The 16,140-nt window shown below is 39.3% G+C and overlaps 2 protein-coding genes across 14 annotated transcripts; one reads left to right on the forward strand and one right to left on the reverse strand.

Annotated features, from left to right (window-relative positions):
- The first annotated feature begins 2,132 nt into the window (after positions 1-2,132).
- On the forward strand, positions 2,133-6,875 carry LOC131334084 (uncharacterized). 13 transcript variants are annotated; one of them, XR_009202030.1, is made up of 7 exons: positions 3,650-3,669; positions 4,285-4,353; positions 4,844-5,084; positions 5,153-5,244; positions 5,757-5,917; positions 6,005-6,309; positions 6,618-6,875. XR_009202030.1 is itself a non-coding variant. In XM_058368952.1 (6 exons), the coding sequence occupies exons 1-5, from the start codon at positions 3,657-3,659 to the stop codon at positions 6,281-6,283; spliced, it is 585 nt and encodes a 194-aa protein (XP_058224935.1). In that variant the 5' UTR covers positions 3,650-3,656; the 3' UTR covers positions 6,284-6,309; positions 6,618-6,875. The 13 variants fall into 13 exon arrangements, 1 of the variants encoding a protein (XP_058224935.1); XR_009202040.1 differs by lacking the exons at positions 3,650-3,669; positions 4,844-5,084 and adding an exon at positions 2,133-2,247; XR_009202029.1 differs by lacking the exon at positions 5,757-5,917 and having other exon boundaries at positions 5,153-5,316; positions 6,238-6,309.
- A 4,179-nt stretch (positions 6,876-11,054) lies between these two features.
- On the reverse strand, positions 11,055-14,145 carry LOC131333031 (cytochrome b561, DM13 and DOMON domain-containing protein At5g54830). Its single transcript, XM_058367332.1, has one exon. The coding sequence runs from the start codon at positions 14,008-14,010 to the stop codon at positions 11,287-11,289; it is 2,724 nt and encodes a 907-aa protein (XP_058223315.1). The 5' UTR covers positions 14,011-14,145; the 3' UTR covers positions 11,055-11,286.
- Positions 14,146-16,140: the final 1,995 nt, after the last annotated feature.

The following is a 16,140-nucleotide window of genomic DNA, read 5'->3' on the forward strand; positions in this document are numbered from 1 at the left end:
TCAGGAACTATGAGGTGTTTTTTTCGGTGTCTAAATAATTGTCCATGGAACCGTCCCGTATATATGTATATATATACACACACACACTCGGGATCTAATGAGGGATCCCGCACGGGCTTACCGTGCAGGACTTCTCTTTTCTGATCGAATTGCGACGATCCGAGCCGCTCAAAGTGTGCAGAACGTGATTTTAACGGTACCTGTGAGAAATCGGCAAAAAAAATTATCGGAAAGGGCTTGATCCGAACAGTTTTTTACTGAACCGTTCAATAAAAAACTGTTCGGATGAAGTCTTTCCCGATCATTTTTTTTGCTGATTTCTCGCGAGTACCCTTAAAATCACGTTCTGATCACTTTGAGCGGATCGGATCGTCGTAATTCAATCAGGAAAGGGGAGTCCCGCACGATAAGTCCGTGCGGAATCCCTTAGGAGATCCAGACTGTATATATATATCCAATAAGTTATGTCCCTCAGTCACCCATGATCCAAACAAGTCTAATATTTTTAGGTATCGTTGCCCAAGCTACTAGCCAAAAAAATAAATAAAATATTACTAGCAAATAATCCGTGCTATGCACAAAATGAATTCATGTTTTGTAGTATATGCTTTTAGTAATCTTTTACTCCTATGTTGTTAGATGTATTTTTCTCTAAAACAATTATATTCAGTTCCTATTTGATACCTCAAAACTTAAAAGTTGCTTAATGGCAAAACACTCATAAAAGCAATGTGTCATGCCGTTTCAAAATAGGTCTTTTATTATTAATGATCGGGGCTATATTTTTCCATGTATACTAGTCAACTATGAACATTTCTTACATTGCATCATTGTAGATATCAAATATACTTTAGAATCAAAAGATAGCAGAGTAGAGATCTCTCATAAATTAAAAAGTAGATCCAGTTCATTCACTACGCTGAATGAACCATCAGAAAGTCTACAACCACCGCACCAAAAATGCAGTGGCCGGTCACCGTACGCTGTGTGGGACTTACTCCAGGCCCCGTACGGATGATCCGAGCCGTTCAATAATTTGTTTTTAAAAAATCGAGTGGGCGTCTTATAACATTAGCTCGATCCGATATATGTAGGTACTCAAATCAAGCTTCTCATCTTTCTATACACCAAAAAATCAATCTTTCCATTTTTTCCTATTTTCCAAAGATGAGAAACTTGATCCAAGCACCTACATATATTGGATTGAGCTGATATTTCGCGCAATCCACTTGGATTTTTTTTTAAAAATTATTAAACGGTTCGGATCATCCGTGCGGAGCCCGGAGTGAACCCCACAAGGCGTGTGGGGGCCGGCCGCCGCATTTTTGGTGCGGTGGCTGTAGCGCTGCTCGGTCGCATTGTTTATAGAGCCCGCCATTTAGTGGGTCATGATTGATAGACCAGACCATCCATAGAAACACTAGACGGACAACTTCTGACCCCAACAATACTGTTCAGGGATTACAAGTACTGACCCTAACAAGACGGTCCAGTGACTAGTAGAACAGGACGTCTCTTTTGCGCAATCGATCAAGAACTGACCCTTGCCTCCTACTTAAAAAAGGTACAAAACTGGCCAATGATCGAATTCAATCCAATTGGTTGGATTCATAGAGGAATTAAAAAAGGTACAAAACTGGCCAATGATCGAATTCAATCCAATTGGTTGGATTCATAGAGGAATTAATATATGCTCTCTCTCTCTCTCTCTCTCTCTCTCTCTCTCTCTATATATATATATATATATATATATATATATATATATAGCCAATGATCGAATTCAATCCAATTGGTTGGATTCATAGAGGAATTAATATATGCTCTCTCTCTCTCTCTCTCTCTATATATATATCCATCCTCCTAAATAATAAGAACCAGATTGTCCATCCTCCTAAATAATAAGAACCAGATTGGGGGATGCCATTTTTCAATTGGGACAATTTTGCCCTTTGATTTTGGCCATTTTACCAATTGCCCAAGGAGCAGTTTTTCGGATGGCCATTATTGTAATTTCGCTCTCAGCCACGTGGTGCCGTTCTGAGTTGAACAGAGAGAATAGCACTGCCATGCTTTACCGCTTATAATCTACATTTTAGAGAGAGAGAGAGAGAGAGAGAAAGAGAGTGAGGACAGCGAAGGCGGCACCACGGCGATGATAACGATAACGACGACGGAGATGAGGACGGCGATGAAGAAGGCAAGGGATCTCTTTGGGGCTTCTTCTGTGTGTTTCTTTCGTTAGATGAGGTAACTATTCGGATCTGGTTTAGGGTTTTGGTTCAGGATTTGGGTTTCCACCTTTTTGGGGGGCCTCCTCCAGTGCGCTTACTGGAAGAGATACATGTTGGTGTTTGTTTCTGGCCTCCTGCCCAGTGCCCTTTTTTTTTGGGTTTTGTGTGTGTTTGTTGTATCTCTTGGGCCACACAATTGAATGCTCTTCTTGTTCAAAGGGGTTAGATTGATGGCATTGAAAGCCCTAATTACGGTGATTTTGATTTTTTTATGAATTGGATTAATGGAATTTTGATTGCTTGTATTAGAGTTGTTTAATTGCTTCGCTAATTAGGGCTTTCTTCCTTGTTATCTCTCGGCCCCTTTAGTTCAGTTTTTTATTGATTTAATTTGGAAAAATGTTATCTCCTTTTACAGAGTAGAACAATTGAAACAGATAGAAGCATTCTAGACAGAGCGAGAAAGGAGAGGAAGAGATGCGAGACCTGAGGCAGGTTTGTTGTGGATTATTACAAACCTTTCCTTGCTCTGTATTCTTTCCTTAACAATTACTTTTTTGTTCTATTTTCCCATGCCCCTAAGCACAGCATAAACGGTGGATCATGTGCCCTCTTTCAGTTTGAGTTACATAGATTTGATTTGCCACTTTTCCTTCTATTGCTGTAAGGGATCTTTTGGAGATTTACGGGATAACATGTTTAATACTGATCTCATTTTAAGGTGGTCGATATAGTATATGGTATCAATTGTATGAACTTTGGATATACAGTAGACACCTTTTTCATGGCAAAAACAATTTCTGGGTAAGTTGTGCATTGAATGCTCTGTAGCAGTTCAATGGAAAAGTTTGGTATTAGGTCACATTGAAGCATTGTTTATGTAAGGGGAGGTCTATTATCTAACAAGTGATTGATCTGGAACTGATTAACTATTAAGCTAACTGAAGATTAATTTTTGCGAGTTTCTCCCTTCTCCCCGAGTTTCGAGTAAGGATTTTGGAAACTCCATTGTCTTTAGTGAAATTCGCTGAGCTGGTTAAAAATAGATATCGTGACATTTCTTTATTTCTTGTTAACTTTAAGTGATGTTTTTAGGCGGATCTTTCTGCCATTTGCAATTTAGTCTTGTCACAGTACAAATCTGGTATGGTGCTTCCAAATTCATTAATAAAGGATGATGCATTGCAGAGTATTCAGGCTCAACCTCTTCTAGCTTTGGCCCAACTGTTCCGGCAGGAGATGAAAATTCAAAATCTACAAAGACCAATAGACTCCACAACTCTGATTCGAAAGCAGATAGCGTGGATAACAGTGCAAAATTGGCTTCTAATACTGAAAGATCTGAAGAAAAATCGAGTAGCTCTGAAGCAAGACCAAAATAAGGTATTAACCATATCTTTCTGTATTGCAATCTTAGATACATTCATGGTTACACGAGGTATTAAATAATGCCGCATAATATTATATATTTCATTTACATGTGATTTGGTTATAATATACAGAATTTTCTACTACATGGAATCTAAATTTGGATCTTTGTCTAACATATAATATTATAGTTCATTTACTTAAGATTTGGTTATACTACACATAATTTTCTTATGCGTATCCCCAACAAATCCCATCGTTTATTAATGGAGGCCAATTAAAACCAAGCCAAAGTCGTGTATGGTCTGGTTCTAAAGGACTTGATAGTTGATAGTATATGAGAGATTTTAGGATGGAGCAAATCTTGAGTCTCAAGCCTTGACTGTCAAGCGAACCCTTGGTTTCAACTGTCTTTGTGTCCATTTAGGTGTTTGTCACAATATTTTTAACAAAAAACCTTCATATGTCCCCAAATATTGATAAGTTAATTCCAAAATGTGGAATTATAAGGGTTCATAACCCCAGCTAAAGGTTGGCACATCACAGTTTGATTCTTGGATCCTTGTTTTATTGTATTTACATTATGTAAGCATCTCTACATATTTGATTCCAGCTACATCTTCATTATATTCCTTTCACAATTGTTGGAGTGGTGTAATAATGTGGTTGTTTGTAATAATTGCAGCATGGCCCAATGGAATGCTTTCTGAACACCATAGAGGCATGTTGTGCAATCAGTGTCTAGCTGGATCTGGTAAAGACCTTTGCTTGAGTTTATGGTTAATATGAAAAATGCAAAAAAAAATACTTCTCTTCGTCTTTTGAAATCCATTGGTTGTCAGAATAACTTTTTAAGGAAATGCTAAAAGTAGCTGATTTTCTTTGCCAAAATATCCACTCATTTGTTAGCTTCCCGGAAGATATGTCCAATCATCCCCTTGCTAAACCTATTTAACAGTCAACGACAATCACCAATAAGGTTATTAAGGGCATGATGAGCATTATCATTTGCCAATAATCCAATATTAGCCATCGAATTTGCTTCCACTTCCAAGTTTTGTATGTTTAGAACTCAAGCTAATTGTACAAGACATTTCATGTGTCATAGTCAAACTCTACCCAAACATGTTCTTGCGTATGTTCTGCTATTTGAAGTTGCAAAATATGATGTTCCTATGCCGAGATTACAAGGCAGGGCTTCACTTAGGGACCACCTCCAATTCAAATGCAATACCTCTATGTAGGATGGTCATATTCCAATTCTGAAACTCACTCTAAGTGTTCGCAGGAAGATATCATCTGTGCTAAGCACCTGAATAGCAAATGGGGAAGCTCAAGTGTTGCTATAGGGGATCCCATGCTTTTCCCATACAATATTCAATTGGAGAAATTAAATGCATACAAACGATGGACAGTGAATGACATTGGCATTAGTGCAGGCGATGTATATGCAGCTGTAGAATGTCCCTCTGTTTTTGGCTTAAGGTCTCTCTCTTATTCTCTTTTTTCAAATAACTACTGTTTAGTTTAACTTCTGACTTCATCTCCCTTAGGTATGGGTGGTTCTCCGAACTTTGCCCCAAAACAGTTGCAGTACCTTCTAGATCTACTCACTTAGGGAATGGCTTTCAGGCGAAAGAGAGAGGTTGCAGTACAATTTTAAAGCTTGTAGATATTAGAAAGGAAGAAGTTTTAGATTTCAAGCCAACCAATCTAAGTAAACTGGCAAATGCAACTCTTACTACAAATATATGCATTCAGATGTCCCAGTTGACTGCATGGTAGATAATATTGCGATGTTGTTCATCTGTCATATTGTTGCATGACAGTTAACTTTTTGATGCTGCTCTCTTCCTTCTATAGCTATTGCAAAATACAGTTTTCAGTATGGGTTTATCCATTTCATTTTTTATCTCAAAACTCATTGAAACCTTGTCAGATTAGTTGCGTAGTTCTTGTAAAAAAAAAAAAAGTTGCGTAGTTCAGATTTGCTGGATATCTGCATGGAGTAAGTTTTGACATGACTATTTTTCACAAGTCTTGCGTTATGGGGTGGCCTTTCTTGCTTTTCCGTGATGCTTCTATTGAAACTAAAAGGCTGAATGCATTTCAATTTTATCCTCTTTTTCTAAAAAATCCTAATTTGCTTTTTATTAGGATGATGAGGTGAGGTCTGGCAATAGCGTTGCACCGTCATTAGTTCCATGGGATGATAGTTTGACAAACTTAAGCATTGGAGGCTTGCTATCGGACACATCCTTGTTGGGTTTCCTTTGCTCATTTTCTCATGTGTTGCTGTGCTTGTATTTTTGACTCTGGTTAGTCCTCGATTTGGGTTTGTAAATTTCCCCCGTCTCGCAGTTATGCATATGGTCCTACCATTTTCATTCCGCTATGTTCTGCAGGTGGGGGAACTATCTAAGGGCTGCTAGACTTTCGTGTACAGCCGGTTCTGTTTGAATCACCACTCCTTAGCTTTGCTCCGTTTTGTTTTCTTCTCGTGAACTTTCCCCTTCTTTAAGTAGTATTATTTTCTTCCAAGTAGTGTTGAGGTTTCTTCTATTGTTGTTAGCTAATAATGCCCAAGTTGTTTTCACTTTTCAGAGTAACCTTTATAGTTCTATCGTTTTCGTTGCAGACACGTAATAGGGATAGCAAGAGAAGTGAATGCAGAGGGATTTTAAAGGACATGGAAGAATTCCGCCATTAGGTATGGTTTTTGGGCTTTCCTTTCGAATCTTTTAAATCTTGAATTGATATTTTGCCAGTACATTTTATTTTCTCCATATTTCAATTTAAATGTCCATTACCATTTTACAATCATGAGCATTTTATTTTTTGTGTTATCTGTTATTGTTTAATATTGTACTATATAAATAAAGAGAAACATGATTGGTTATTTTTTTTGAATTTGGTCCTCTTTGTTCATAGCTCCCAAGTTAATACTACAACTAATTAATTTTTGCATCACAAAGACAGCTGCATTATACGATGCTTGATTTATGTATTTATTTGCAGGCGGTCGATCAAGGGGGATTGTTATGCAAAGTTTAGAAAGGCAAAGTAATAGGAATGCTTGGGTCCATATTATACATAGCTTAGTTTCCAGAATCGAAAAGCTTGAACAAACAAATGATTTGTCCATTTTTTTGCTTATTTTTTAGGGTCATTCACATACTTTTGTCACTTTCTCAATTTCCCCCCAGGTTTTGCAGAGTCTTGCCTTGCTAATTCAAAGATTTGGTTTCGTAGAAATAAAAAAGGAGATTTGTTGTTCACCATGCTTGATATCTACTTTTTGATATCTACTTTTTGGTTCGCTTCCTTCCAATATTCATGTTGTTATGTTGTTTAGTTGCTGCATTGGTTTGAAATTTAATGGTAGAATTGGCTGTGGAGGATTTGGTGCATCTCAAGTCAAAACTTTACAATCATTTTTACTATCGACCTTTTTGGTGTGGTGCATTGATCAAGTAAAGAGGTTTGTGGCTCGCGATATATGAAGTGTGTTGTTAGTGTCACTTCCGTTCGAATTGAGGCTTTGATTGAGTTTCGCTGGTTGCTCACCTTTTTTTCCCAAATACATTGACAATTTGCTCAAGTAAAATCATAAGTTCGGAAGAGAGACCATCCGAAACAACCAGATGCAGAAAACTGCAAGGACAAAGCATTTGTTGATGGGCAAAGCATTTGTTGAATTGAGACAAAAAAAAAGGCTTCCATGAACAATATTTTGCTATGAAAAGTTCCGTTTCCAAATAGACTACACACTGCTATCTATGACTACTGTGAACTTTACTGTTATACTCCTTTAGCATCTATAAATAGACTACACACTGTGTGGTATGTGAATCATCTAATGCTTTTCCTACTTTGATCAATCTATGTGATATATCTTCCTACCTATTTCCATGCTTTTCTATTGCTTCCGGCTCTAAAATTACAAACATGACATATCTAGCCTATATCAAAACTTGTTCCCTTCAACGGGCATGCATTCGTGCTGTGCACGAAGGTGAACCTAGTATATATAAAAGAGGCATCTCATGAACCCCTATTTCTCACAAGCACAATTTTCATCAAAGAGATCGAGTTGATTATTTCACTTGGGCCATACAATTACCATGGCTAAGAATATGGGACATGCCCTCACTATTCTTCTTGTCCTTTGCATGACCATCGCTGCGGCTGCTAGCAAAGAGAAAGATCCCATCACCACCCCGACAGCCGCTATCGAAGGGGTGGCAAAAGTAGGTTTTCCAGAGCACAATCACTTGGACAGGGCGTTAAACCACAATCACTTGGGCAGGGGGTTAAACCAAGATGAGCGCTGTGGTAAGGACTGCCCGTACAGACGCGTCATGTATGCTGCCCTTAATGCCTGTGCACCGTCGTGGACCCATTGGCCCCATTTGGTTTATTCAAAAACCAACACTTTCCTAATCTTTACTCTTTTGTGAAATGTTTTCATCTTCAGGTAAATACTTCTCATCTCTCTCTGTCTGTCATGGGTAGAGGATTCAAAATAATTTTAAAAATGCACCCCATTTTTTAGAAGAAAAAAAAAAAAAAAAGATCTAGTAAAGACAAAATCGAGGCCCAATTCCAAGTTTTTCTAGGCTTGTGTTGTCTTTAGTCAGCTGTTTTTCAACATGGTCCTTAGCTTTCACTTTTCTAGCTCCTCTAGTCCGAATGAGATGAATAAAGAAAAAAAGAATTGAACGAAGGAAGAAAATAGTTCATCAAGGATGAAAAAAAACTGTGAAAGTCTTGGTTTTAGTCTTTTAGATATCCCAAAACAGGGCCTTAGGATACCCAAGAGTTGAGATCATTGGCACTTGAGTCATCTGTTTGTTTGGGTTTTCTTTGCATGTGTGTTCGTTAGTTTTACGCCAACTTAACTTTTCGTTTTCGTCTTTATTTCAACTGTCGCGTATTAAGGGTTCAAGAAGAAAAACACCAAAACAAAAAGGCCAGCAGTTGTGGTTGATTGCGGTAAAAAGTTGAGTATATAGCATTATTTATTTATTGGTTATGGCAACCTTCTAGAAAGGAAGGTAAATTGTGTTTAATTTTGTCTTGTTTAATTTCCTCGTATCTTCTTCCATCAAATGTAGTGTCGAAGGTCCCACCCCTTTTGTTGCTGCCCTCTTTTCTTTAGTCCAAAATTATAGTTGGAGTATTCAGAATAGAGGTGGAATTTTCTTTCTCAAGTATGTTTAATTTTTAGAGTTTTTTTAATGTAAACATCTCCTAAATTATCCATATTTTTTTCTACTTCGTCCTCAAACTAGGAAAACCCTTTATGTCATCCCTCAACTACCTCATTGGTTTCTATTTGGTCTAATACTTAACGGAGCCAACAAATTTGGACGGAAAGTTGGTTCACTGTGAACCACCTCAGTTTTTCTCCCCCAATGGAAAGGCACAGATGCCAGTTCCAGCCTCAAAACAATCTGGCTCCAATTCCAGATAAAATTACCAAGGCTACTGCTGAGCATCCTCAACAAACAAGTTTACAAAAGTTATAACAGGCAAAAGGAGAAATGCGGGATGGTCCTGCTATATCACCATCATTAACGACTACAGTTGGGGATCGGTGTTGGAAGCAATCACTATTGGCGTGAATCTGTATAGATACAAAAAAAAAAAAAAAGAAAAGAAAAGAACCGATTTCATGTTAATTTACATCACACAGTGATATTTCATGACGTGAACATCAAGTGCAATTGTGTTGCACATATTATCAAACAGCTCATGACCACAAGCAGAAGTCGAGTTCTTTCTTTAACTTGAAAGAGCATGCACAGGAACGCTTCTTATCTATAGATGAAACAAAGGCAGTATGCAGCAAATCCAAATTATCGGCTATACACGACATAGGTTCACAGCTTAATGATTTGAGTCATTTATTTCAATGTGTATGGTATTCCTCATAAAAGAAAAAAAGTTTGACGCCCTATGCAATCTCTTCATTTTGATTACGCATGGTGGTCCACGATCTGTAGACCATCAATAAAAAAATAAGTTGAATCAAGCATTTACAGTCATCTGTGCAAATCACATTTGCTATGAAAAAATTAGACGGTAAAGTTCTAGTAACTTTTCTTTTCCAAACCTAACGTGGGATCCATAATGGACCTAACGGGTATAACTATTCGATTAAAAAGCAACGTTAACGTCCAAAAAGAACTATTTTTTGTTGTTGTACGTGTCACTTCAGTCGATAGCTCAAATCAAAATATTTGTTGCATAGAGGTATAGAAGGAAGAGTGCGCTCGTGGCCTGACTTTCTCATTTTTACCTGATATGACAAGGGGGAAACTAGAAAATTATATGATTTTGTGAATATTGGTGTTTTTTAAATTTAATTTGTCGTTAATTTGGTAGGAGCCCATGAGATGAAGGCCTCCTTGGTCAGTTGGTCTTGATGTTGCCGAGCAAGAAATTACTAAAACTCATATGCTCTACAAGACTAAATTAGCTTGGGGAGGAGGTCTTTTCATTAATTTATAGTATGGTTTATCCCTGCACAAGTGAAGAGATTGATGGAGGAAATAAAGAAGAATAAAAGATTTGTATCAAACATAAATCTGTAGATCAAAGGAATGGATAAAGGAAAATAACCCAAAATTTTCTAATTCGGTCATCGAATTAGTTTCTACTCAAAGCCGAACCTTCCCCTTTCCTAACTTTAGGAGAAATAAAAAATTCCAATTTTTGAAGTAATCATTTGCCCAGGAGCTTTACAAAACACGTCCATAGTATACTAAAAATCCAATCCCAGAGCTTTTCATTAGCCTTCGCAGAAGCTCCCAGCCCATTCCAATTTATATTCAGCACCTTATTTTGAATAAGTTGCGAGTCTCTCCATGCATAAAACAAACGATAAGGGAGAAATAGGATATCCCCTTGTCGTAGCAGGTAGCCTCCTCCAAGGCAAAGAAGTGGGAAGTTGCTCTCCATTCCAAAGAATAGAGAAAGTAGATGAGGTACCACAATCCAGAGCAAGATTAATCCAGTTACTCTTAACATTAAAAAAATTTAGAGTACCATAATCATACATGACAGTGAAGAAAGAAAATTATTTGCTGTGTTTTTCCGCCTGCATCACACAATTATTTTTCCCCACCTAGTATGCCAAACGGACTACAAAATGTAATGAACAATGAATAGATGAAAGGTTTATTTACATGAGACAGCATACAAATTGTCCATGATTTAAGAAGAAAATTCCCAACTTCAATGTCAAAATGTCCTATACGCAGAGCATGTGTAACATGATAGGTTCCTCTCCATGAAATTTACAGACGGAATCTTTATGTGATGGCTACTAGATCTGAACCACTCTTTTATGCTGGTACCTCCTATTTGTGTCATCAAAATAAACCACAAAGAACAGCACAATCAAGTGTGTGAGTGTGTGTGTGAGAGAGAGAGAGAGAGAGAGAGAGAGAGAGAGAGTTCCAACTATGCAAATAAATGTATCCAGTATACAAAGTAGATGTAGAACATTTGCTTCCAGGATGAGCACTGGAGGCAAACATAGTGATTGGCAGCTGAAAGCTCAAACCTTTCAGGCATTTAAAATCACTATCTCCTGTGTAAGCCAAAGGAAAGGAAACTCAAAACTGTTGAAGATACATTAACAAACTATATATCAAAAATAAAGTAAAAAACAAGATCCCTATCTGCTCATGGGTTCTAGCTGAACTTCCATTCTATCAGATGAATCCAACTCTTTTTCTGCAAATCCCCGACTAGGGCTCAAAAGATCTGTATCCTCCTCCTCGCTATTACCCAACACCCAGTCGCTTCTTCCAAAAACTGTGTCCCTCCTCCTCTTCTTTTCACAATTCTCCAGATATATCACCAACAAAGCACCAATAAAGAACCAACCTATCAAAGCCCAATTGAGACCACGAACGTTCTCGCCACCGTATCTATCTCCTAAATGCTTCATTCCTGTAACAAGAGCAACGAATCCAACAACAATGGCAGATCTTCCGGTAATAAAATGAGCGTACTCCCAAACAAGCCTTTTCGAGGAAACCTCCTCCCCGTTGGCAGGCTTTTTAGGTCTCATGTATGCATTCACCGGTTGTACACAAGCCAAAAAAATAGCGGCCATTCCAAACTTCACATGCACTGAGTCAAAATGGAGGCCCTGGAGCTCAGCTACAGCAAATAGAAACCCAAGTAAAACAATTGCTAATCCAGAATACTGCAAGTAGACATGAAGCTGGTACCATCCATCACCCTTAACATGTTTCAAGTATCTAGCTGCTAATATTCCACCTGGAAGTAAAATTCCCCAAGCAAGAAACATCATAAAACCGTGTACCGCCAGTACGGGGCGTAAATCCTCCAATGCTTCTGCTGAGCCACGCTTAAGAAACACTCTAACTGGCCTACTACTCGCTGCAGAATGCATGTTTCTCTCACTTAAATTGTCATCTGACCATCTAGCACCCATGGCCCATATAATTTTCAAAGGGGTTGTGGGGTCAATGATATTTTTACATTCAGGCCTTTCACCCCCATGGCATGATGGATTCAATGGACGGGTGAACTCCAAAGTCATGATTCCATTTTCTGATCTACATCTCACATATGTCAAATTCTCATACGTCGGATGTATTCCTGAGGCTTCCTGTGCATCGATCCAATATGTGTTAACGTGCCCTTTGCCATCGTCATCAACCCAACCCACATAAGCAAAGCTATTTACCATTCCACTACCAAACCCTATTGCTAGATAACTACTCTTTTTCTCACCCCTAGCTGCAAAAGATATTGAGTTTTCTGAGAGTGTCCAAAATAAAGTAACTTGCTGGTCATCCAAGACAACACTGTTATTATACATATCTGATAAACCCCCATCGACCACTTGAATTTTCCAACCCATTTTCTCGGTAAACACTGATTGATAGTAAACTTGATCAGGGGTATTTCGGTCCGGTGCCCAATTTAGGACCATAGGGCTGGCTGGGACTCCTTCAGCTGCTGGTCCCCCTGCATAAATAGTCTCAGACTTATTTCTAAGAGTTGCATTTCCACCAAGCGGGTCAGAAGTAACATAAAATGCAACATCGTGACCTGCTTGTATTGAGAACTTCACAGGAACCCCCCTTTCTACCCTTAAAACAGGCGCCTCTTTCTTGTTGATGTAAATAACTTTAGAAGGATTAGGGGGATTCGGATAATACACAGCTGGGCCCACAGTAACAACAAGAGGTGCATTTCTATCGGCAGTGATGAGATCTTGATCGTCCTTATCTTCGGCATCCAATGGTCCTAAGCAATCATTCACGTGATCCGAAACATTAAGTGTCAGATACCCATAAGTCCCGCCATGGTTTTCGGGGAGATAGTAAGGGTGAAGACTATCTGGCGGCTTAAGCAAACCCATAGCCCAAATCACAGTCATGTTATCCAACGGATTCACAGGTAAATCAAACTTCTTGTCATCCGAATTCAACGGCCTCTGGTACCTGACAAACGACACCCCATCTTTCCTATGCCCATAAACCAACACAGAGTTGTTCACCAAAGTATTAGCAGCATTCGATCCCTCATACATCGAGTCAGGACAAACCCCCTGCACTTTGCCATCTTCATCTTTCACACACTCACTATACTGACTGATGTAAAAATCATCAGCAAATGACATGCCATTATCCTCCGCGAACCCTGTCACCGTTACATCAGCACCAAGCATGGGCTTGGAAGTAAAATTGGGATTCGCCCAACCAAATGCCATGTAGTTCTGAATCCCCGTGGCTGCCTCCAAGCCGATATCAATCAAACCCTCCTCCACCTCCAACGTCCACCTAACCCTATAACTCGACGACAACACTTTGCAATTCTCAAACATCGTGGGCTCCTTAAAAACCCCAACAACGCTCGAGCTATTGCTTGAGCCGTTGTTCCCCCCTCCTCCGCCAACAGCAGCTGGCGAAGGGGATGGGGCAAAATCTTCCGACCCATTTCTAGCATCGTTTACCAACACAACGTACCCAAAGTCGGATGCCGTGGGTATGTCCCAAACGGAAACCACCCTGATCTGATCCCAACTCACATTGTTGTTCAGGTTAACAACAAAGCTATCGTTTTTATAGGTCCTATTGAGTTTCATGTCAGATATAACGAATCCGTTGGTTAAGTTAGCGAAATCGTCGCCGATGGAGCCCCACCATCGCACGTCGGAGCCGGGGAGCATGTCGAATCGGGTGACCCTAAAGGAACAGGCGTCGATCAACTGGAAGACGCCTCTGAGTTGGTGTTGGAGCATGAAGAAGTCAGATTGGAAATTGGTTAGGGAAGTGTTGGTGGAGTTGAGACAAGCGTGGCAGGAGAGGAAGCAATGGAAGAGAAACCCTAGGAGGAGTAAGGGGGGAGCTCCTGCCATGATCCGAGTTAACGGATCAGGGTCGGGTCGAGGACTTTTGGGTGCGGAAATGGTTGTGATTTTTTCGTGTGAAATTGTATATTACTCCTAAATGTGTGCGGAGAGAGAGAGCGAGAGAGAGAGAGTACCTGATTATGCCGGTGGAGATGGTGCGGTTGCCGGCGGTAGGGTGTGTGGGTGGGGAGAGAGAGAGAGAGAGAGTCTGGAACTGGAAGAGGTGGATGCGTAGAAAGATGAAAGAGGGGGGTTCGTGTAGTCTGTTGTTTGGTGTGGGCCAGTTGGCACTTGGGCCGACTTCGTTGTCGTACTATTTGCTGTTTTAATACTGTAAACTTGCAAAATGTGAGATTTGTATTTTGAGTTTAAATTCGGCAACGCTATTTGCAATCACAAATTTACTACATACAGACTTTTGCTAAATAAAACACACATACTTTTTCTGTGGTTGTAATAATTTGTTAAATACACCCCAAAAAAATTCCTTGAAGTTTCCTATTTACCCTTCCCTACCAAAAAACCAAAATTTTAACCTTCCCCATTTTCTCTCTCCATTCTCCCTCCTTTCTCTCCTTTCTCTCTATTTGTTCTCCCTTTTCCCCCTCACCTCCCACACCGACATTTGAAGGGGAGAGAGAGAGAGAGAGGAGGGGGGAGGGGAGAGTGCAAAACATCAACATTTTCCTTCATTCTCACACTGTCTACTCCCCTACCTCCCTTAGTCGCAAACACCAACGTATTCGAGAGAGTGACCGATTGGTTGGATTGCAAGACATGGCCGTCGTACCATATCTGGGTAACACCTTCGACATCCCACCATGCAATGGAAGCCAACATTATCGATCAAATCGGAATTGGCCAAGTACGCAATCAGTTGAGCTCAGAAGCATATTGGAATACCCACTTCGAAAACCAAGTTTCTACCTTTCGGATATCAGGTCCCAAATATGTCAAGTTTTATCGAATGTTCTCTTCCAAATTAATCAAATGAATTCGGAATTCAATTTTCAAATCAAATCCAGAAGTTGAAACATGAATTCGGGAGTTGGCTTCCGAATTGCAGGGATGTAATCAGTAGTTAACTTTTCGTATTATTGTGTGCTATTCGAAAAGTTGAGTACCGAATCTCGATCGAAAATTAAATTTCAAAATATAGACTATATAGTGATGTAAATTGGAATTTAACTTTTGACTTGTTGTGTGTTATTCAGAAGTTAACAACCGGAATGTTCAACTTTTTTCGGGAATGGATATCCGAACATGTCAGCAAACAGATTTGAAAATTTGGTGCGAAATGATTTTCTTCATCGAAATGGCCTTCTATAATTTTAAATTGCTAGTGTTGCTTTGTTTGAGGAAAGGGATGAAGGAGGAGAAAGATGAAGGTGAAGAAAAATTTATTGGTGAGATTAATGGCAGGTGGTCTTTGGGTTGTGGAGGAAAGAGAGGAGAAGAGGGGGAAGGAGAATGAGGAAGGAGTAGATAAGAGAAGGAGGAGAGAGCTGCTGGAGGTGGAGAGAAAGTCGGATGGGTCATTGCTGGAGAAGAAACGGGAGGGGAGGTGGTCAGGTTAGAGAGAGAGAGAGAGAGAGAGAGAGAGAGAGATGGGAGAAAAGGGATAAATTAGTGTTTACACATTGGGGTAATTTTGCACGAAATTTTCTTAGTTTTAAAAGGGTTGTATTTAGAAAGTTTTTATTATAAATAGCAATAGCAATTCTTTCCACCTGGGGTGGAGACCTTGGATTTTCCACCACGGTCCCTTATGGGCCCCACCATGCATATTTTGTTCTAATCTGAACAGTTCATCTTTTGTAGAACTCGCAAAATAATACATGCACTCAAAAATCAACTTGATTGGATATCGGTAAGTACATCAAAAATCAAAATTTCGATTTATAAAATGGACAGTCATTGGCAGTTTAACTTCAAAATCTATGACTATCCATTCTATAAATTAAATTTTAATTTTTGATGATGTATACTGATTTTTTACATGGATATACTAATCTGCAGGCTCTACAAAAATGAACGGTTCAAATTTTTACAAAATAATGTCAGGTGTGGCCCACAAGCTGTGGTGGAAACCCCACGGTTTCCACCTCTGGTAGAGAGAACTTAACCTCATTGTAT

Source organism: Rhododendron vialii, chromosome 7a, assembly GCF_030253575.1.
Source record: "Rhododendron vialii isolate Sample 1 chromosome 7a, ASM3025357v1".
NCBI classification, from domain to species: Eukaryota; Viridiplantae; Streptophyta; class Magnoliopsida; order Ericales; family Ericaceae; genus Rhododendron; species Rhododendron vialii.

Bases quoted from the DNA above. Each gene is read 5' to 3' on its own strand.
- LOC131333031 (XM_058367332.1), bottom strand. From the start codon at position 14,010: ATGGCAGGAGCTCCCCCCTTACTCCTCCTAGGGTTTCTCTTCCATTGC.
- LOC131334084 (XM_058368952.1), top strand. The intron at 4,354-4,843 runs GTAAAGACCTTT...ACCTCTATGTAG, and splicing joins TCAGTGTCTAGCTGGATCTG to GATGGTCATATTCCAATTCT. The intron at 5,369-6,237 runs GTTGACTGCATG...TTTTCGTTGCAG, and splicing joins ATATGCATTCAGATGTCCCA to ACACGTAATAGGGATAGCAA.